The sequence below is a fragment of the Cebidichthys violaceus genome, unplaced genomic scaffold (assembly GCF_023349555.1).
Source record: "Cebidichthys violaceus isolate CVI_PGR_0920_01 unplaced genomic scaffold, fCebVio1.0.p SCAF_6, whole genome shotgun sequence".
Lineage (NCBI taxonomy): Eukaryota > Metazoa > Chordata > Actinopteri > Perciformes > Stichaeidae > Cebidichthys > Cebidichthys violaceus.
The window spans coordinates 16,732,014-16,753,484 of record NW_027176816.1 but is presented as its reverse complement, the minus strand read 5'-3'; the positions used below and the strand labels follow the sequence as shown (position 1 = coordinate 16,753,484).

The 21,471-nt window shown below is 41.6% G+C and overlaps 1 protein-coding gene across 1 annotated transcript in view; it reads left to right on the top strand.

Moving 5' to 3' along the window:
* plxnb1a (plexin b1a) overlaps positions 1-21,471 on the top strand; it is a 67,295-nt gene that overhangs the window by 39,110 nt on the left and 6,714 nt on the right. The window contains exons 8-33 of the mRNA XM_068733756.1: positions 2,010-2,110; positions 2,225-2,357; positions 2,460-2,616; positions 3,499-3,607; positions 3,842-3,950; positions 4,473-5,189; positions 6,199-6,297; positions 7,651-7,773; positions 9,859-9,952; positions 10,048-10,217; positions 11,202-11,353; positions 11,560-11,665; positions 13,841-13,977; positions 14,101-14,274; positions 14,512-14,746; positions 15,123-15,365; positions 15,479-15,655; positions 16,563-16,711; positions 17,722-17,822; positions 17,921-18,138; positions 18,336-18,514; positions 18,597-18,663; positions 19,085-19,231; positions 19,953-20,127; positions 20,864-20,967; positions 21,052-21,136. Of these exons, the coding sequence (XP_068589857.1) occupies positions 2,010-2,110; positions 2,225-2,357; positions 2,460-2,616; positions 3,499-3,607; positions 3,842-3,950; positions 4,473-5,189; positions 6,199-6,297; positions 7,651-7,773; positions 9,859-9,952; positions 10,048-10,217; positions 11,202-11,353; positions 11,560-11,665; positions 13,841-13,977; positions 14,101-14,274; positions 14,512-14,746; positions 15,123-15,365; positions 15,479-15,655; positions 16,563-16,711; positions 17,722-17,822; positions 17,921-18,138; positions 18,336-18,514; positions 18,597-18,663; positions 19,085-19,231; positions 19,953-20,127; positions 20,864-20,967; positions 21,052-21,136 (4,261 nt within the window). The remainder of the gene's footprint in view (positions 1-2,009; positions 2,111-2,224; positions 2,358-2,459; positions 2,617-3,498; positions 3,608-3,841; positions 3,951-4,472; positions 5,190-6,198; positions 6,298-7,650; positions 7,774-9,858; positions 9,953-10,047; positions 10,218-11,201; positions 11,354-11,559; positions 11,666-13,840; positions 13,978-14,100; positions 14,275-14,511; positions 14,747-15,122; positions 15,366-15,478; positions 15,656-16,562; positions 16,712-17,721; positions 17,823-17,920; positions 18,139-18,335; positions 18,515-18,596; positions 18,664-19,084; positions 19,232-19,952; positions 20,128-20,863; positions 20,968-21,051; positions 21,137-21,471) is intronic.

The following is a 21,471-nucleotide window of genomic DNA, read 5'->3' as shown; positions in this document are numbered from 1 at the left end:
TAACACAATATGATTACAAGCATTGCAGTTGTCATAGAGCTACTGATAGTAGCCATGAGCTGATTTAAGTTTAGTTTCTTAGAGTATTATATGCTGTGTTCCCTTAGTCCTGGGTAAAACGAGCTGCAGCTGCTTCATGGTCCCTCTGGGAAAACCAATTAAGAGGCCATTGCAATAGTTCATCCTATCGGAAATAAAAGCATGGCTGAGCTTCTCATGGTCACTTTAGGACACCAGATCCTCCATTCTTTCTTTTTAAGATGATAGAAGGCCGTTTTAGTAACTGCTTTGATATGACCGTCAGATTTCAGACTTGGTTTTAGTTTTTTAGAGCCCGAGATTAGAGTTGTTCATTAATAGTGATTATCTTCTCTTTGTATAATAATATCAGTTTTTCCCTTATTTAGTTGGAGGAAGTTTTGGCTCTTCCAATTATTTTCATAATTGGATTATCTGCTCTTGACAATAACACAGTCTTACTGGCTTTAGTCATCAGGTGAGAGGACTAGATATATCTGAGTATCATCTGCATAACTATGATAATCAATGTTGTTGTTATGTGCATGCATGTAAATGACAGAAAGAAACACAACTTGGTTAATCTAGGAATGCAATGCTCTGAGGAAAGCCAGTAAGTGAACCTTGAGTTTTATTTTTAATCTTTAATGTAATTATCAAGATAACTGAAACTAAACCTACTCAACTAGTGTTATCATATCTAGCTAGCGGAATATCTGTGAGCTAGCTAGTATTGGTATGGCTCTTTTGAAGTAGGTTGGCATTACGCTTTCCTAGCCAACAATAGATGACTAGCATGATGAGACTATAATCTTAGCTGCAAGAGCACTAAAATGCAGTTAAGCCTACATGCTGAAAGAGGCAAGTATAGAAGAAGCAACCTTAGTAGGTAATGGAATGGACCTTAACACTCTCATTAGTAGCTGAGAAAATGCATCAATTTGAAGCTCTAGCTTACTAGAGGTTAATTATCTTGCTAAATTTGATGGGCTAGTATCGCACATTTGAATTTGGAAGGCTAATGTTAACGTTAGCTGGTCAACATGGGATGACTACAAATGGTGAGACTGCTTTTTCAGTCAGCTTGCAGCTGGCTTAAATACCACATTATTTAATCATTACTTGCCTGTAGCTATCCAGGTAAGCTAGTTAGCTACAAGCTAAGTAGCATTGGCTACAATGAAAGCAAATATAAAAAAACAAATCATTTGAAGTCATTTCTGTTGTTTTTTCAAAGAGTGTTACATGAAAAATGGAACTCCAAACCGTTGAAGTGTAATTTACGTGTCCGCACAACCAAAGTGACGACACACCCTCGTACATGGACCTTGCAGGGGTTCCCTGCAACGAGTTTTTTGTATGTCCATGCACATCCAACATTTTTTTAACAAAGTGGATGCAAACGGGCGGAGAAAATATTGAACTTTGAGGAGCTTTGAGAATGTCTGTTTGAGAGGCACAACACAGAGTACAAACATTTCCTCGACAAGATTCTACATCAGCTCAATGTCTACATTGCGGAAAGCATAACCGAAGTGCTCTCCAGGATTTGGTTATAGTACTGCATTGATCATTCTGCTTACTCAGTCAGTATGTAAGTCTATAACGTTATGGTTGACAATCAAAAGAAATCCAAGGCACTCTGATGTAAGTTTAAAATCTTTTATGAGGTCTCATGTCTTTATGAAGGACTCGGATTTCTATGAATCGCTGACCACAAGGCTATTGAACTACACACTGATTGTGAGTGAGCTGAGCAATCATAGCTTTGTTCTTGTTCATACAATGATGAATGATGATGCATCATGCCAGTGAGTTTCCAAAGTTATAGTGCAGCAGCTTTTGTGATGAAGTGTGTTAGAATGTTTTACTTTATTAGTCTTATGAGGAGACCGTGAAGGTGAAAATGACACTAGCAGCACACCCCTGGTGTCTGCCTAATTTCACCACATGGATCTGTCTTCGAGTACTCACTTACCTGTCATTTTCAGGTCGAGAAGCTTCCGGTGGCAGAATGCGGAGACCACCTGGACTGTCAATCCTGTCTGTCCGCCAAAGACCCCTACTGTGGCTGGTGCGTCCTGGAGGGACGGTGAGTCAGTGGACGTTTAACGGCGGGGCTACTGCCAATGCTCGCACGCCCCCTCCCCTGTCTACTTTTGTCTTTTCCTTGTCTCTCTCACCTCACCTCTCCGTGTTGTTTCAGGTGTGGCCAGCGCTGGGAGTGCCAGCGAGGGTCTGTGCGGGGCCAGTGGCTGTGGAGCTTCAACCAGACTCAGCAGTGCCTCAGCATCCAGCGCCTCAGCCTCTACAACATCAGCCGCGGGGAGAAAACCGATGTAATGCAGGGGGAATCGGTTTCCGATCACTTTCCTTTTCTTTTCCATCTCGCTCCTCTCTTTTCTTGACGTCCCTGTCCCATTTTGTCTCCCTCCCCTCAGATTACGGTGTCAGTAGAGGGACTCCCAAGTCTAGGAAAAGGAGAGGCCTACTCTTGCTTCTTCCAGGACACAGAAGCTCCTGCTTCACTCAGTGACACCGGTGTGATATGCTCGACCCCTGAAGCCGACAGCCTGCCCCCCATTACTCATGGAGATGGTGAGTATTTTCTGAATTTGGTCAACAATTGTACCCAATGGGACGTCTTTTTTTTCAGTATACACAAAACATTAAGGGCGTCACGATACTCCAAATATATGATTCCATTTGACTTGGAATAAATAAGAACTGACGGCTATGCTAATGCTAGATTATGGAATCTTGATTTCGTCTGTCCGTCCGTCTGTCCTCGGGAACTTCTGGAGCGAATTTCGTTACATTCGGTCCCCATGTCCACCTTGATTCAATGATTAGAATGTGGGGGGCTCAAAGATCAAGGTCACTCTGACTTCACCTCCATCCGATTCTTGTGATATCTTGGGAACGCCCTGATATGGAGTCCAGAAGATTATGTGATAACAATAACTAAAATGTTAACAATCATTTATTTTTCCAATCAATTGAGCCACTAAAAGGTAGAGGGCAGCATACGTGGTGGTGAGGCGGTGTACAGTATGATTGCCTGCAAACTGTAGTTTTTCTGACGGCGTTCTTTGTTTACATAACTTCTGGGGAAAACCAAATTTTGCCACTACTTCAGGGAGGCAGGATTTTCCAGTTCTGTTGTTTCTCTGTCATCTCAGAAAAAGTGCAGATGGAGGCTACCGTAGTTTTTTTTCTTTTTCTCATGCACTCAGAAAATGGACAGGGGGTGGGGATTAAACAATACTACAGGAGAATTGCCGATCCTGCTTTTCATATCGAAACCCCGTTTTGATCGATTTTCAACTGACACTCGAAGTTGCGACACCTCTATGAACACAAAGTTGAGCGCAACAAGGACATTTACAAAACTGCCAAAGCAGCACTGTGATGCTCATAAAGAAGGACACACAAGTTGGTCAGATCCTTTGAAGTTGACATATATTCGTTCTGATGCAGAGTTCGTGATGGTGGCCCTGTCGCTGCGTTTCACTAACGTAACGGTAGCGGAAACCGAATTCACCTTCTACAACTGCAGCTTGGTGCAGCAGCTCTCTGGACGCAGGCCGTGAGTACACACACACACACACACACACACACACACACACACACACACACACACACACACACACACACACACACACACACACACACACACATCGATGCATAGTTTATTTTTAAAATGACCATTATATATATTATATATAGTGAAATTCCTTCACTATATGTTTGGGGAAAAATATAATTTCTTATTGTTTTTTTGTTTTTTGTTCTGCCTGTACCGTGCTGTGTGCTCCGCTAGATGCCAAGGGTGCGTCAGCAGTCGCTGGGGCTGTAACTGGTGTATCCACCAGCACGTCTGCACGCACCAACACACCTGCAGCCGAGGGGTCACCATCTACAACCACAATGTGAGTCAACATTAAGTCTGAAAAAGAGTTGTTAAATAGTATTACCTTATATTCAGAGGTTTTTGTTTTTATTTTGTCGAACATCATTAACATCAAAAAGGGGGATTATTATTAGAGTATAACCTCATTTGCAGCCTCCAACCAAGGAACAAATTTGAATCAAAACCTTTGTCAAACTGTTTTAACAAAAGCAAAACATTACATCCTTTATGAACGTAGGGTTAGTTGCAGGAGAGTTGTGTTAGACTGCAATAGTTTTAGCTATGTGTAATAAATACTGCACTGTGCAACATGCTGCACATATTAGTGTGTTTATGTCTGTTCACTCTGTTTGGTGTAGTTTGTCTTTTTTATTAGTTTTTTTTACCATAAATCTTTCTTTTTTTTTCTCCACTTATGAGTTGCTTCTCAATGTATTTGCATACCCTTTCTGTTTTATCCTAATTTTGTCTTCCCCTGCTTTTTTTTTTCTTGTCCCCCTCCTGTCCCCGCTTTGTACACTTGTGCTTCTCCATCGTCAAGTTCAAACCTCCAACACCCACCATCCCACCACCACCCGCCAGAAATCTGACCCCTTTACCCCCTACTGTCCGGGCTGCTGCAACAACAACAACAACACCGCCATCACTTACAGAGACTCCTACCTCCACCACAGCAGCTGTCCCTTTAACCTCCACCGCAGCACCCACCACCCCTACCGCCGAGCCCACTTCCCCCCCCACCCTGCCCGCAACCTTCAGCCAGGCCACTTCGACGCACACCGATGCCCCCACCACAAGCGAGGGGACGACCGAGGGAAATGGAGGCATTGCAAGTTTCTCAGTGGAGGAGGAGACCCAAAGCTGGAATATCACTGACAAACCCCCCCCCACTACATTACCCAGCAGCACTAGCGAAAAGGTAGACCGTGATGTAGGGTTTTTAGAGCCGTCTGGCGAAACGTTTGGCTCTTCCTCCGACGTAAGCCCGACCACCTCCAGAGAAGTGTCCCGTTTAATAGACCTCTCTGTCAACGACACTAAGGACGCCATTCCTCCGGTCAGCTACGAAGAGAATGACTCGCCTCCGTGGTTGAGTGAGTGGGAGGAGCCCGCCGTGGACTCCGCAACAGGTCCATCCATTGCAGGCGCCAGCGAAAAGCCGCCCATCTCCACACAACCACCTGAAACAGTTATCGACCCCATCTCTGAGTCTGCAGCAGACTATCAATTAGATTCATCAACCAACTCTTATTTTGCGGTGAGTGCAGAAGTCTCGCTTGCAGATAAGTCTCGAAATCCGCAGTCCACAAACCAATGAGTGACGCCCCGGTGACTACGTCGACTTCTCATGTATAATCTGCTCTCTGACTCCAGTTCCACTGGGACTTCAGAGGAAAAGTTGTGGGAAATACTATTTTGGGCTTTCTTTCCGAGAGTTAGATGAGGAAAACGATACAACTCATTTATATGTGTTAAATATGAAGCGACAGCCAGAGAGAGGTTAGCTTAGCTTAGCATTGAGACTGAAAGCTAAGCCGGACATATTTTAGAGTGGTATCCATCTTCTGATCCTGGACTAAAAAGTGCATTGCCCAAACTGTTGAAATTTTTCTGTAAAAAAACGCATCTCAGCTTTAATCAACAGTATATATAGAACTACTTGGTCCTCATTCTACAGCAAGGCCAACAATGACGAATACTGCATTCTGCACTGATTATCTTTATTAGCTCTCCTGTCAATAAGAGAGGCAAATCACAAAATCAATGTCATCTCAGATGGGAGGATTGAACTGACAAATTCGAGGCACTTAACCCGACGGGGCTTATTGACTCGTCTACCCTCTCCATTCCATTTCTGTTCATCTCACTCAGTGAGAGCTGCACTTCCTCCCATCAGCTCAGGAACAGCATGGCATTTTCAAGTCAACGTTTCTCGCGTTTCACTCGATCGTCTGATGTTTCATCTATGTGGTGTGTTTTTGTGACTGAGGTCGCTGAGTTATTGTTTGTTTTTGTGGACAAAAACTGCAAGTCAATGTAGATTTGGAGAATGCCCAGCTTCACAGTTGGTAAGGAAGAATAATTAAACGAACGCAAAAGTTCTCAGCAGTTTAGATCCACCAAGTACAGATGATTAGTGATGTACCTGTTCACAGAGATCCCTTTGAGCAGGATCTAGATAAAGGTTTATAAAGTATAGCTGTATTTTCTTTTTTTCCCTTATGTGTAGATATTTCTCATTGGAATGGTTAATAATGTTTCTTCAGGAGTGTCCGTGTGTGGAGAAAGTTCAGGATTCCTCTCTTCTCCCTGTCAACGTGGAGAGGAAGGTCACTCTGGTGGGACAACACCTGAACCTGTTTCAGGTAATGTAGCCATCTCCTATGTTGTCTTAGTAAGGCATTAAAGGTGAGGTCAGCCGTTCTGGAGAAAGAGTGTTAATGTTTGAACTCAACCACCCAAACAAATACCCTCTTCTCCAGATATACCGTCATCTCTCGCTCCCACTGCCTTTCTCTTTATACACCCACGGCCTTTCCCCTCTCCTGGCTGGAGTACTGTTTGTTTCCCATTCACAGTGTATCAACACGGCGCACTCACAACGGACTGATGGACAACAAGGTGTATTGGACTAGAATCGTTGGGTGCACCTTTTAAAGCTGTAGTCATGCATGTTATTCATACATACATGCGACTCGATGGCTATTGTCTTGTACTCAAAGCGCCAGAAAAAGATTTTTTTCAGAAATAGTGACGCCGTCACTCAGGATAATCCACAGACCTCGTTGTGAGCAGTTTCACGCTGGAGCTCGGGTTGAAGGAAAATAGTTCCGACATGAAAACTGCTTCTCAGAAACTAGGCGACAACGTTGAACTGTCCCTTTAACGTCGCTTCACCAGCAGTGAGTCCAAGAAAAGCTTCAGTTTATAATAACACAGCACATAATAATAATAATAATAATAATAAACTACATTTGTATTGCACATAATAATAATAATAATAATAATAAACTACATTTGTATTGCACATAATAATAATAATAATAATAATGAAAATGAAAATAATAATAAACTTAATGTGTGAAGCACATCATAATAACATAATAATAAACTATATTTGTATAGCACATAATATAGCTTAATAACTTTGTATAGTACATAATAATAATAAACTTAATTGTAGAGCATATACTAATAAAATACTAATAAACTTGATTTGAATAGCACATAATAAAAATAATTATAACGATACACATTATTTGTATAGCACATAATAAAAATAATTATAACGATACACTTTATTTGTATAGCACATAATAAAAATAATTATAACGATACACTTTATTTGTATAGTACATAATAATAATTTAATAATAATAATTAAGTTAATTTGTATAGCAAACAATAATAATACAATAATACCAAACTTTATTAGTATGGGACCTTTCATACAAGAAATGCTGCGCAAAGTGCTTAACAACAAAGGAAGATGGACATTAAATGAACATTAAAAAATGTAAGGTATAGAGATATAAAGGCTCATATTCAAAGCTATAGATCACAGGAGTTTTTAAGCATACTGCCATAACAAAACATGCATTATTATCTAAAGACTTCACACAACTTCATAAGCTTTTGCAGTGAGTCTTCAGTAGTCACTGTGCCCCTACTGAGAGGGTGTGTCCGTTCACTTCCATGTATGTGTTGTGCACATTTAGGACGAGAACTTGGACTACGAGTGTGTGCTGGACGTTGAGAATCAGTCGGTGGTGGTGGACGCCTCCGTGGAGCCGGACGCCACTCAACCATCAGCCTTCTCTATCACCTGCCAGCCCCACCAGGTCAGAACGTGTCTCAATGTAGTGATCCATCTCTGTGTTCTTGTCTTTAGTCCACACGCTTTAGACACACTTGTGGTTTTTTTCTTCTTGTTTTTTTTAAAGCCCCTGAAAACTTGAATTCAGATCTTTGAAAGTATTTCTTCAACAACATTAAATATAAATGACTAAATAATCAACAATCACAGTACGGCTGTCTCAATGTCAGATTATATTATATTATAATATTATTGTGACATCTAAATGGAATTAAAAATAATAATAATTATAATAATAATAATAATAATAATGCTATCAGTTAAATATTTCTTTAATTTTTTTATTGTGTTTTTTCTCTGTTAAGGCAAATTAATTACACTCAGAATACGAGCGTAGGGAGGAGAGAATCTGTAACCATAACTGTGTTTATAATATGATTTATCATGTGCAATATTTACATGATGTCAATATTTTATGTCTAAATATCACGCTTATCTTAAATGCCGTAATATCGCTGCATCCCTAAATCACAGTGAGAGAAACGAGGGCAAAAACAGAAATGCATTCATCTGTAATGTGAAATTGTGACTTGAAATTTGAACATACCTAAATGGTAGTAATAAGCTGATTGAGAAAATAGGTTTTGAGAAACAGGCCTTTTATATCACAACGTGCAAACAATAAATACTTGGATGGGTTAAGTTTTTAACAAAGACCTGAATTTAAAATGTGATTTTGCAGTTTGATGTTTCTTTCTTGGTTACCTTCTTTTAGCTGTTGTTCCCATGCTGTCACCCAGATCTTCTTCTGTTTATTTCACACGATTTCATTCATCTCTCCCAGTGTGCCGGCAAATGTACCATCTTTCATGAGCTGTAACAAAACAAGAATTTGCCTTCATGAACTGTTTGATTGACACCTCATTTGTCAGTCCCGATCTGATGGGGTAAACCCCCCCCCCCCCCCATAATGACTGTAATTAGTGGTGTAACAGATCATTGTCGGTCCGTGATCGTACGATCCCCCCTCACAGTTCCTCACACATGTGGATTAATGACACAGTTTGACGTTAATCATCACAGTGTGAAGTTTTACTGACGATCATTATCCTCCAATATTCATTAAAATATGTGATCAGGACATCATTTATGCTTTTTAGTCGCTGATCTCTGATAACGTTACATTGTTAACAACCAATCTGTGTTTAAATTGACAGATACAGTATAGTAACGTTAGCAGCACCGCTAACGGCTAACGAACGAAGGTTCTGTTCAGTTACATTATGATGCGTTCAGGCTCAGTGAAAATGAGAATTGGATAAAGGTAAATTATAACGTTATCATGTGTTCACATGTGATCTCATAAAATGTAGTGTTGGTGAGAAACTTAAATAAACATAGTAGTTTGAAGGAGATGTTTTCACAACAACAAATAGATATTATAGATGAATTATGAGCCGTTTACTCTAACTCTAATAATACATCAATAAAACTACTAATGACATGATTTGTTTAATCCATGAAAAAATACAATCTTTTATTTCCTAATCATTTAAATTGTGTGTTTTTATGAAAAAAACACAAAAAATTTAAATATCAAAGTAAAAGAATAACATTTTTAATTTTTGATGGTTTATAAACTTCATAGTGGTTAAAATGATTTTTGGAATGGTGGCAAAAAAAACAACAAATAGTCTGGATCCTTGTAGAACAGCTGATATAATCAAACAACAAAATGATCTGTATCTCTTAATATGGATCATCAATGATCATCAATTAGTATCAGCAGCAAAAAATCTCTAGAAGTTCTATTTGCTCTCTTTTTTCTTGTGTGCTGATCCGATCAGAGACTCTGATCTGTGATCCGATCTGAACCGTGAGTTTTATGATCCGTGGCACCACTAACTGTAAATAGAGAGGAACTGATAGACCTCGCTGTCTTAACACGTATCAATAACCTCAAATCATGTACCTCTGCGTCTCCATCAGTGTGTTTCAGTAGCTCTCGCAGCCAGATAACTTGACATGTGCTGCAACTGGTTTGCACGTGTCGCGCATAACATCAACTCATACACCACGTCACAAGTATGTATGCTGGTTCTGGTTTCAGTACGCCTACTCTGCCTCCATGGAGGAATACCCGGCCACCATCAACGTGAGGAGGAAAAACTACTTCCTCATCGACAGCGCCGAGGATCTGTATGGTGCGTGTTTTACGCCGGCGTGTCCGAGACGTGTTGTTTTACGCCAAATAATGTCACTTCCTCACAGACCTTTCCCCGTCTCTCTTTTATTTCAGTGACTCTGTTCAATTGTTCAGTGGGGCGGTCGGACTGCAGCCGGTGTCGCACCGCCGACCCCAAGTACGGCTGCGTCTGGTGCGGCGGCGCTGCCGGCTCTCGCTGTGTGTACCGGGACTCCTGCGCCGAGGAGGTCAAACACACCTGCCCCGCTCCCGTCATTCACTTCGTAAGTGTTATTCGCCTTTTTCTTTGGAACGCAAAGGGGCGCTGAGAGGTTACAGATGTGTCTTTTGGCTTTGAGAGGGACAGTAGGAGAAATGTACGGAAGCCTTGAGAGACAAGTGAGAAAAAGAGAAAGAAATCGGGTGATCTGTTTTCTAACTCTGATCTGTGAAACAAGTGTCCAAGTGTCAGGTGAAGTTTGTTGTTGTAATACCCATTGCAGCCACAAGAGCTACATTGCAGCACTACCCATTCATGTTTTCTACCAGGCAAATTTTAATTCCTAATTGCACTTTAAACACAAAGTACACATATTGTATGTATTAGCAAGTTATGTAACATCAATGTTGTCTTTCTTTTGGCTCAAAAAGTATTTTAATTAACGCTAATCTACCGTTAGCAGAACATGAATGCTTTTTTTACACCCGTTCTTAAGTCATAAGCCGAGGAGAGAAAACTATTTTTTGATCAGACTTAGAAAAGGGATCCCCAGAATTATCCAACCTTGGTTTTACGTTTTTCTCACTTGCATCACTTGCATGTAGCAATGAGAGAAAGGGGAACATGTATCAAGTTCATTTTCAGACAGAATATGGTATTAGTTGCTGTGTGGTTTTGACTGCTGGGCTGGTTTTATGGTCTCTTTTATCCATATCTGAATATTTTCTGTGACCGTTTGCACCAACTCTTGAGTGTGGCAGATCAAATGGGCTGATTTTCAAACTCAACATGAACTCCTCCTGTTGACTTTACTTTGCTCCTGTTCAGTTCATGTCAGTCTTTACTACACCACATGGAAAATGACCTTGCAGGCAAAGAACTTCTGTGCTTCTTTCAAAAATACAACTTTTATGCCTTTATCATATCATTGTGTTGGAATGTATCCACTCCATCGCTGCTGGACTACCATTTTTATGTCACGCTGTTATGCTGTCTGAGGCAATAATCAGGATGTACGTTTCAAACATCTGGTCCTCTTGTGTTTCAGCTGGACCCGGTATCCGGTCCCGTGGAGGGAGGGACGGTCGTGACTATTTCGGGCTCCAACCTCGGCCAGAGAAGCGAAGACATCCAGAACTCGGTGACGGTGGCCGGGGTCCCCTGCAGCGTCATCCACAGCAGATACGAAGTGTCCTCGAGGCGAGTTGTCGTTTTACTCAAGAAGGAGCAGATTCTAGCTTGGAGGTCAAAGGTCACTGTGACTCCACAAAACATGTGTTTGGCCTGAACCCAAGATTGCATCTGCTAATAGGATAAAACCATGACGTGATGGTGGGCGGAGGCATGCAGCAGCGATGCGGCGTCTGTAGTTGTAATAGCGACAATCGTACGTCTTGATCCCGCAGGATAGTGTGTGAGACCACGGGCAGCGGAGGAGAGAGGAGCGGCCATGCCTCGGTCAAAGTGAGGGGAGGAGGAGTCGGACTGTCCGCTCAGATCTTCAGCTTCCAGGTAAACGCCTCAATAGTCAGTCACGCTTACATGCGCGGGAAAGAGCAGCCTATTAGCTGGTTCAAAAACTCCCTACATGTAACTTACATTCTGTATTCATACTGTGTACTGTGTCCATTTTTGATGGCAAGGTGCGTTTGTATTATTTATTCATGATTTGCGTCTGTATTTATTGATGTTGTGATTGTGAATTAATTATTTAATGTGTTTTGGAAATTATTTATTAGTCTAATTGTTTCAAGGCAAGGCAAGTTTATTTGTATAGCACATTTCAACAACAAGGCAATTCATAGTGCTTCACATAAAACCATTAAAAGCATCAAAACATAATGCAAAAGAAAGGAGATTTAAAAACAATTAAGAAACATTCAAATCAGTCATTAAAACACTAAAAAGCTAAAAACAGTGCAGTGCAGTTTAAGAAATAAAATACAGTAGTAAAATGCAGAAATTGATTCAAATCCTTGAATGTGGTTCAATCAAAGGCAGCAGCAAACAGAAAAGTCTTCAGTCTTGATTTAAAGGAGCTGAGGGTCTCTGCAGACCTGCAGCTTTCTGGGACTTTGTTCAGGGAAAATACAAATGTTGTAACTCATATCAAAACCCAACGCTCAGAAAGTATCAACCTCACGTGACTCAATGTAAAAGGAGGATAAATTATGTTAAAAAAGTGTTTGTCTCCCTTCTCTCTCTCTCCTTTTTCTGCTCAGTTCTGTGATTAACTCAGACGTTTAACTCGATGGCGAATCAGAGAGCAAAGCAAAAAAATCAAATATCTGATATCCATGGGGGGGGGGGGGGCATGAACAGACTCACTGAGGGGAGTTAACATTTGGAAAATGTGATGTGAACTGTGATCGAATACAACTTTGTAACTTTGCATTGCAGGTTTTCTGAAAAGTGATATTTAAATATGCAAATGAGGGAGTATCTTAATAAATGTGTGGGAATTTGCCTATGTTTTCTGAACAGAAGTCTGATAAAGCCAGGTTCATTTTTATTTGTCTTTGTATCGCTCTATTAATTAAAAAAAAAATCCATTTTCACCATGTCTTTAGTAATAAAACATTCTATAAATCAGGCTATGAATGATATATGAACCCGTCGTCAAAACCTTCAGAATATAGAGAGGAATGAAGGTGAGAAGTGTGATGTATGTAGGTGCTGCTGAAGAAGAGATTTATTGATCAGTCTGAGAAAAAAACAAAAACAGCCTTAGCCTAAAGATATGTTTTGTAAAATGACATGCATTGCATGACATTTTAAACACATTACAGGCTAAAAAAAACGATCTATTAGATACCTGAAATGTTACTTCAAAATATGCAAATGAGGCATTATCTAATGTAACTTTTGCTGAATTTAGGAGAAATCTACAGACGCAAATAGACAAAGTAGTAAAATAATCACCTAAATACAGATGGCTACCGTTATACTAGTACTCTTATTGATACTTCTTATCAGTAAACAATTATCTTAAATTTATTAGCCCGTTCTTATGCTCACACTCTGTATGGCGTCGCTAACGTTACCTGCAGTGGACGAGGGTGGACGGCTGCTCCACGAACAGTAGTGCGAGTAGTGCTTGTTGGTCACATGTTGTGATAAACTGCTGCCGTTTCCTCTCTTGTGAGGGATTTATTGTGTTTGAGACAACCAGAGTTCTCAGCATCCACTGGAGTTAACGGGTTTTCTTCTCTGTGCCGGAGACAAAGACAAAGAGACACAGAGTGATTTTGCTTCCATAACATGTTATGGAAGCAAAATAGCCCAAAATCTCAAAATTGACCAGTCTCCCCTTCAGGAAACAGCAGCTCCCACATGGCTTTCGTTAATCAGGCATCACTTGGAACTGTGCCGTGTGAAATGTAAGTGAACCACTGCAATGCACTGAAGTCACAGCTGCACGTCTCCTCATTACCATAACAGCACAAGGACTGTAGGTTGACTTAATTAATTAGCCCGAGTGACAAGCAAATGAATTGCTGTACTAAGCAGGCTGTGAGGCGACCTTCTAGCGGTTTCCCAGAATGCCCCTGTGTCTCTTTTATCTGCCCGATAAATCACCAGCTCAGTATCGGATTATTGATCGTACTTTTTCTGTTTCTCTCTCTTGCGCATCTTTTACATTTCATCCTAAACATCTTCTTCTTCTCCTCGTCCCTCCATCACCAGGATCCCATTCTGAGCGGCATCTTCCCACAAAGGGGGCCCAAGGCGGGGGGCTCCTCTCTCACCATCAGAGGCCGGAGACTGAGGACCGGACACCCGAGCGAGGTCGGCGTCCTGATCGGAGGAGTGCCGTGCGTGGTGTAAGTGTCTCCAATCAACAGTGATTTAAGACTATTTTGAGTTTTTAACATTAAGAGTTATAAAGGCAAACTTTCACTTTGGAATAAAATGGGTAGAAATGTAAAAGTTCTCTCTCTGTTCAGGCTCAACATCCAGGAGGATCAGATCAGCTGTCTGACCAGAGGCAGCAACAGAACAGGAGAGCATGGCATCACCGTGCGGTTTGGTGGCACGGAGCGCCACCTACAGGGTCTAGTGTATCATTACACCCCCAACCCCAACATCTCAATGGCTGCTCCCTCCAAAAGCTTCCTCAGGTGCTCATCAGTCTCAATAAAGCAATCTTGACCATGTACATAATCTAGATTGCATAACTGCTATGCTGACGTGATAGTTTATCCTAAGTTTGTGGACTGGACACTGTGACTTTTTAACGTCTTACTTTAAGCAGAACGTATTCGTCTGTCCTGATCGTCCTCTAGAGGTCATGAACATGAAATACGAGGAATAAGACGAGGAATGTTTTTCTTCTTTTCCGTTACTCTCCCCTGCAGCGGAGGCCGAATCATCAGGGTCTCTGGTCAGAACCTGGATGTGGTCCAGGAGCCGAAAATGAGGGTGACCCTCAGTCCCCCAGATACTCTCCCTCCCAGGAGGAGGAGGAGCGCCAGAGGGAGGAGTGAAGGGAGCCCGACCGGAGGACGGGATCATCGGGGTCCACTGAAGAGATGGAGGAGGATCGTCCCGGAGGCGGACTGCCCCGCGGGTACGCTGTGTCACGTCAAACAGGTATGAATCATCCAAGTATCTGCATCTGTGAGGTTTCATTTAAACCTGGACAGCAAATGAGCGTAAAAAATAAAGTTGTAGTCATAAATACAATTGAGAATGGAGAGCGGGAATTATGATCACAATTTACAATTGATTTTTTTTTATATTATTACTTTTTTTTTTCAAAACCATTTTCATAAATGCAGATTTCCATATGTACAATTTAGGACAAAAAAATCTGTATTAAAAAATGTCAAAATGAACTGGAAGAAAATATAACCATTTTCTCTACATAAGTATATATGTACATATACAGTATATATATTCACACATACATATACATCATTTTCACTTAAAAAGCTCATATTTCTGTTTTATTGCTCCTCCCCTTCAGTACGAGACTCGCTGCACAGTGAATGGCTCCACCCTCATCCTGTGTCCGACTCCAGCGGTGGGTCCAGAGGCCAGGAGGGCCAGGGTCAAAGTTCACTTCCTGTTGGACAGCCTCCATTTTGACTTTGGCACCGTGGGGAACGGGGCCTTCAGCTATGAGCCCAACCCACAGCTCTACCTGCTGAACCAGAACGATCCCAGCAAACCGTACCACCACAAACCCGGCAGCATCATCTCCGTCGAGGTGGGCGCCAATAACTACAGTGCAGTAATAATAGGAATAATTATCAGCACTTAAATTCCCTATATACTTTGTAAATATTGTAGTTTCACTCATTTTAAATCTCCCCGCTCCAGGGAGAGAACCTGGATCTAGCGATCTACAAGCACGAAGTGGAGGCTCGGATCGGGGCGGGGGTGTGCTCCGTGAAGACGCTGACACACAACCACCTGTACTGTGAGCCGCCAGCTCAGCAGCCCTCCGTCACCGCTGGAAAGAAACCGGATGGCATGGACAGTCTGCCTGAGTTCACGGTGAGTAAATGATACCGTGGACCTGGAATTCAAGTTGCACATTCAAGGATTCAAGGATCATTTACTGTTTGTATGTAACACAGGGATGCACAACGAAACGCAGTTGTAGCCCAGTTTCAACACAACAAACACACACTAAACTAAAACAGTAGTACTTTCCTGTAGTACATTTTTTTGAATTTGCGTCATAAGGAATGGCAGCAACAAAAACAATTCTCTGAACAGATAATATTGCTGACATCTTCACATTAAATATTCTACATGAGAAAAAAACATTGTCCATCAACTGTGACTGTGTTTGAGCACCAAGTATCATGATGTGAACACAGAGTGCTCCTCCTCTGGTCCACCAGAGTCCTGAGTCATCCAGTTCATCTTGATCCTGGACCACAATGGATCCAGGTCTCTGAAGATGTGGGCTCAACAGTCACCAACCCCCCCCCCCCCCCCCCCATTTTTTTTTTTTAAAGGCTTAACGCCAACAGCAGAATATTTTGTTAGATTAAAACATATCGTGGATTGTGGAAATGATTACATCTATCTTATTTACAAAAACTGTTGACTTTTGGACTTTACAACACTCTGGAGTTATTGGATTATTTGGATTACACAAGTTGGAATCAACACAGCCACCACTGAAATATAGGTCGACAAATAGTTATAATAATGTAAGTGTAGCCGGATCTTAATCTGAATGAACACGCGTGTAAAAAAGAATCTGCGCAGCATTCTAATACTGATGTAGAAGTTCAATGTCAACCTAGACTCTGGCTAGGAGGATTAGGATCCGAGAGGAACAGCAGTGATGAACTGTTTCATACATACATAAAGTGTTTGATTCAAACTTGTTCCTCTTAACCTCTTTTTTTTTTTTCTTCATAAAAAGGTCTATGATTGTGTTTTCCAGGTGAAAATGGGGAATCTGAACTTCTCTCTGGGCAGAGTGCAGTACGACAGCCAGGCCCAGTCTACGTTTCCTCTGGAGGCTCAGGTGGGAGTCGGGGTGGGGGCCTCCATAGTGGCTCTCATTGTGCTCATCATAGTCCTCATATACAGGTAGGCAGACAGACTTTTTCCTTATAGTCCTCAATAGGCTGCTATGTTCAGTAGCTGCAATATGATTTTCAGTCCTACGAGCTTTTCTTTAGGTGTTATTGACTGCTATCTGATTAGATCACAATCTGTCCTGCCGATTACATTTTTTCTATAAGAACTATAATTAACAACAAGGCTCCAGAATTTTTTTCTACCCTGTCCTGAAGAAAAATTGTCAATCTTCCGGAAGTCAGTGTAAACCATCAACATTTCTAAATGTAATTGTTTTACTTTCCTATTGTCAAATATAGTGATTATTTGCATTAAAACACAATTCAAATGAGTAGGAAATAAAGTATTGCATTTTTTATTGTTTTTAAGAAAAAAAAACTTGTGGCATTAGTAGTTTTAGTTATATATTATAGCTACTGTTAGGGTGTTCAACAGCTCATAATTCCCTCTTTAATATCTATTTTATATTGCTGTAAAAAATAAATCTCCTTAAAAACAAAACTTATTCAAGTTTCTCGCCAAAAACTACATTTTCAGGATGTGAAGATGTGAACACATCATGATAGCGGTATAATTAACTTCACCTAATACTCATTTTTACTGATTAGAGCTTGACAATAACTCATCATAGTGCAACTCAATCACTCTGAGCAGCATGCATGGAGATGAAATACTACATGAGAATTGTCTGATCAAGCGATTTTGGACTTGCAGTTGTGACAAATTGTGAGCTTTATGTCTTCTTCACTAGCGCTGAAGAACTTCCACACCTACGACGTGTGTGTGTGTGACGTAAAACTAATATGTGGCACAGTGTAAATGTGACCATCAAAAACTTCTTCTACTTTTGTCATTCTTCTTTTTCCTTCTCTCTTCTCCCTTCCTTCTTTCTTATCCTTCTTCTTCTTCCTCCTTTGTGCTTTGTTCTCCCTCCATCCTTCTCTTTCTCCCTCTTCTGATAACACGGCGCTGTTTTATCTTTTAGCCTAAATGTTGTCTGCATCGTTGTCGTTTGTCAGGAGGAAGAGCAAACAGGCCATGAGGGACTACAAGAAGGTGCAGATCCAGCTGGAGAACCTGGAGACCAGTGTGAGAGACTGCTGTAAGAAGGAGTTCACAGGTACAATCCTCTTCACCTATAGGAAATAACATCAGCTCACCAAAATCAGGAAAGATACACAAACCGAGGCCCTCATTCCCTTTCCTCTGCTCCTTCAGACTTGATGACGGAGATGATGGACATGTCCAGTGATTTGGTGGGCTCAGGGATCCCCATCCTGGATTACCGGGCGTACGCCGAGCGCATTTTCTTCCCCGGCCACCAGGAGTCGCCACTGAGACGAGATCTGGACGTTCCCGAGAGTCGCAGGCAGACTGTGGAGCAAGGGCTGGTTCAGCTGTCCAATCTGCTCAACAGCAAACTCTTTCTCACCAAGGTCAGACAACAGGGGAATGGTTGTTTTAAATAAGAGCAGGTTGTCATTGGGAAAGGTCTTTACATCGATATTCCCATTCTTTCTGCCAGAATTAGGGTCAATAGAATAAATAGAAACTGTAATATAGTTTTTCCAATAACTCGCTGTTACAGGTAGAAGTTCATCTTCACATCTTCTTATCCCCGTCGTCTCCACAGTTTATTCACACTCTGGAGGTCCAGCGGACGTTCTCCCCAAGGGACCGGGCCTATGTGGCCTCCCTGCTGACCGTAGCCCTGCACGGTAAACTGGAGTACTTCACGGACATCCTGAAGACACTGCTCAACGATCTAGTGGAGCAGTATGTGGCTAAGAACCCCAAGCTGATGCTCAGGAGGTGAGGGCGAAGCCAGGTGGTCAGATCATCCAGGTGTCTTCATTCATCCATAAATCGTGTGCTTACTTTTTTCCTTTTCCAGAACGGAATCAGTGGTTGAGAAGCTTTTGACGAACTGGATGTCCATCTGTCTGTTCACCTTTCTGAGGGTATGTCCACTAGTATGTGTAACACCTGGCCAGAGATCAGTGAATAAAGGTTGTATTTAAACAAAAACAAAAAAAACAACATAACTTTTGCGCAACATAACTTTTTTAAGTTAATAAGGACCTCATTTATTTATCTTTAGACCCCTTCTTCAGCCCCAACATGTTATTTTACGGTTTCTTTTTTTGACTAAATCACAACTTTAGTACTGCAAAGTTGTCCACACCACTCAATAGTGTTAAGATTTTTTTTTATACACAAATGACACATCTTTTCAGGTAGAAACACGTCACAATTAAAACATGTGTCACAAAAACTCTCCATTGAAGCAAGTGCATATTTGGTTCAGCAGCGGTCAGGACGGTCACTGAACGACTCCTAAATGAAACGCTGTTGACCTTCCGTCTTTTTACGCTTGGCCAGGAATCTGCAGGGGAGTCGTTCTACATGCTGTTCAGAGCAATAAAGCACCAGGTGGACAAGGGACCTGTGGATGCCGTGACGGGAAAAGCCAAGTACACGCTGAACGACAACAGGCTGCTGCGAGAGGACGTGGAGTACCACACGCTGGTCAGAGCACACATAGACACGATATAAAGGATATTCACACAGGCCGGGTCAATATGTTAACAATGTCAGAGTCATGGCAAAGACATGAAGGGAAACTGTACTGTATATAACAAAAGAAACAGCTGACTCCTCCTTGTTTTTCATGCTACTTTTCCTAAATTTTAATGGAATTAAAGGGAAACATGTATTTTTCAACCTGGATATTTCCCCATATTTTTGGTGTCTAAATGACTAATGGGGACATAAATGTTTGAAATCGGTCCAGTATGGAAGGAGAACGCTACAGCTATGTATGGCTGCAATGTAATCATATCTGGCAACTCCTCAACGTCAATGTACGTCCATTAAAAGTGCTTGTTGTTGCCACTGACAGGCTCATATTGTTATTCTAAGTGTCTGAGAACATGGAAAGACCCCTGCAGAGAAATAAAACACTTTTAGTGGACGTACATTGACGGATTATATCGAAGCCCGTTTAGCAGCTGGAGGCCGCAGTCCTCAGACTCAATACTGCACCAATAGGACTGAAATTACACAAAAACATGGGAAAATAGAGTCCAGGTTGAAAAATACTAAAAGTCCCCTGCAGGTTAGTTGTCAGCCTTCTTTTAGTACTATTCAAATTTGAATGACATAAATTGATAAATTAAGATGCCAAGTTTGACTCAAACCAATATTATTTCCAATGTTTCCACCACTAACCTGTTCCTAATCTGTCCAGACCCTAAATGTAGCGATGCCGGCCTCAGCCACCAGCGGAGGCGCCACCACGCAGACGGTGCCGGCCAAAGTCCTGGACTGTGACACCATCACCCAGGTGAAGGAGAAACTCCTGGAGCAAACCTGGAAGGGAACCTCCTTCTCCCAGAGGCCACACGTTGACTCCTTACACCTCGGTAAGTCCAGTTCATTTCACAGCACCAGGCTTCTCTTTAGTATCAGAGCAGTCGATCACAAAAACTAGTAGTGGTGTAACGGACCACAGTCGATCTGTAATCCGTACAGATCCTCCCTCACGGCTCGATACGCAGCTGAACCGTGGATTAATGACACACTTTAACATTAACCATCACAGTATAAAAATAAAGTTTTACTGACGATCGTTATCCACCAATATTCAGTCAAATATGTGATCAGGACATCGGACAACATTGTAAACAAATAATCTGTGTTGAAACTGACAGGAGAACTATTAACATTAGCAGCACCGCTAACGGCTAACGAATGAAGATTCCTTTATGATGCGTTCAGGCTGTTTAGTGAAAATGAGTATTGTACGAAGGTAAATTATAATGATGTGTTCACATGTGATCTCATAAAATGTAGTGTTGGTGAGAAACTAAATCCAGTTGTGTGAAGGACTAACCCGACAACATAAATAGATATTAGAGATGAATTATGAGCTGTTTACACTAGCTCTAAGCAGATTATAATACATCAATAAAACTACTGATGACATGATTTGATTAATCCATAAAAATACAATCTTTTATTTCCGTGACACGATCCGAACCGTGAGCTTTATGATCTGTTGCACCACTAATAGTTCTAGTGAGTTTGTTTCCATTTTCAGTATTCTTGAAAAAGCAAAAAGCAGCAAGGTTACTTGACATTTCCTTTTTTTTCCTCCAGAGTGGCGTGCAGGTGTCGCGGGTCACCTGATCTTATCAGATGAGGATCTGACATCGGTAGTGCAAGGCTTGTGGAAGCGCCTCAATACACTGCAACACTACAAGGTGAGCGCGAGTCACACTAGCGCTGAAACACGCGCACAACACACTGTTTGAGGCAGGAAGTGTGAACGTTGTTATGCGATGCAGGTCCCCGACGGAGCGACGGTGGCCCTCGTCCCCAGGAACACCAAAAACCACGTCCACGACAGCCACGATTACATGCCTGGAGAAAGTGAGTGTCCCCACTACAGTAGTCAGATATGGATGGTTATGAAACAGTTATGAAAAGTGTCACCTCTAACAGATTTGTTGATCGGTGCCTGATGAAGCTCCGCTGATATTTCTTATAAAATGTTATAACCTGGTGATCCAACCTGGTGATCTGATATTGAAGCCGGCACTTTGCATTACTTAACAAGAAAAGCGCATGCAAAATGGTTCACCCAAAACGTACACAACCTCCAGGTTCAACAAAAAAATCATGCAATATTGCCAAATACAATTCTGACTCATTCACGGAGACAATTAGCATTTACACAGCTTTTATAGACCATTTTACAGCCAATG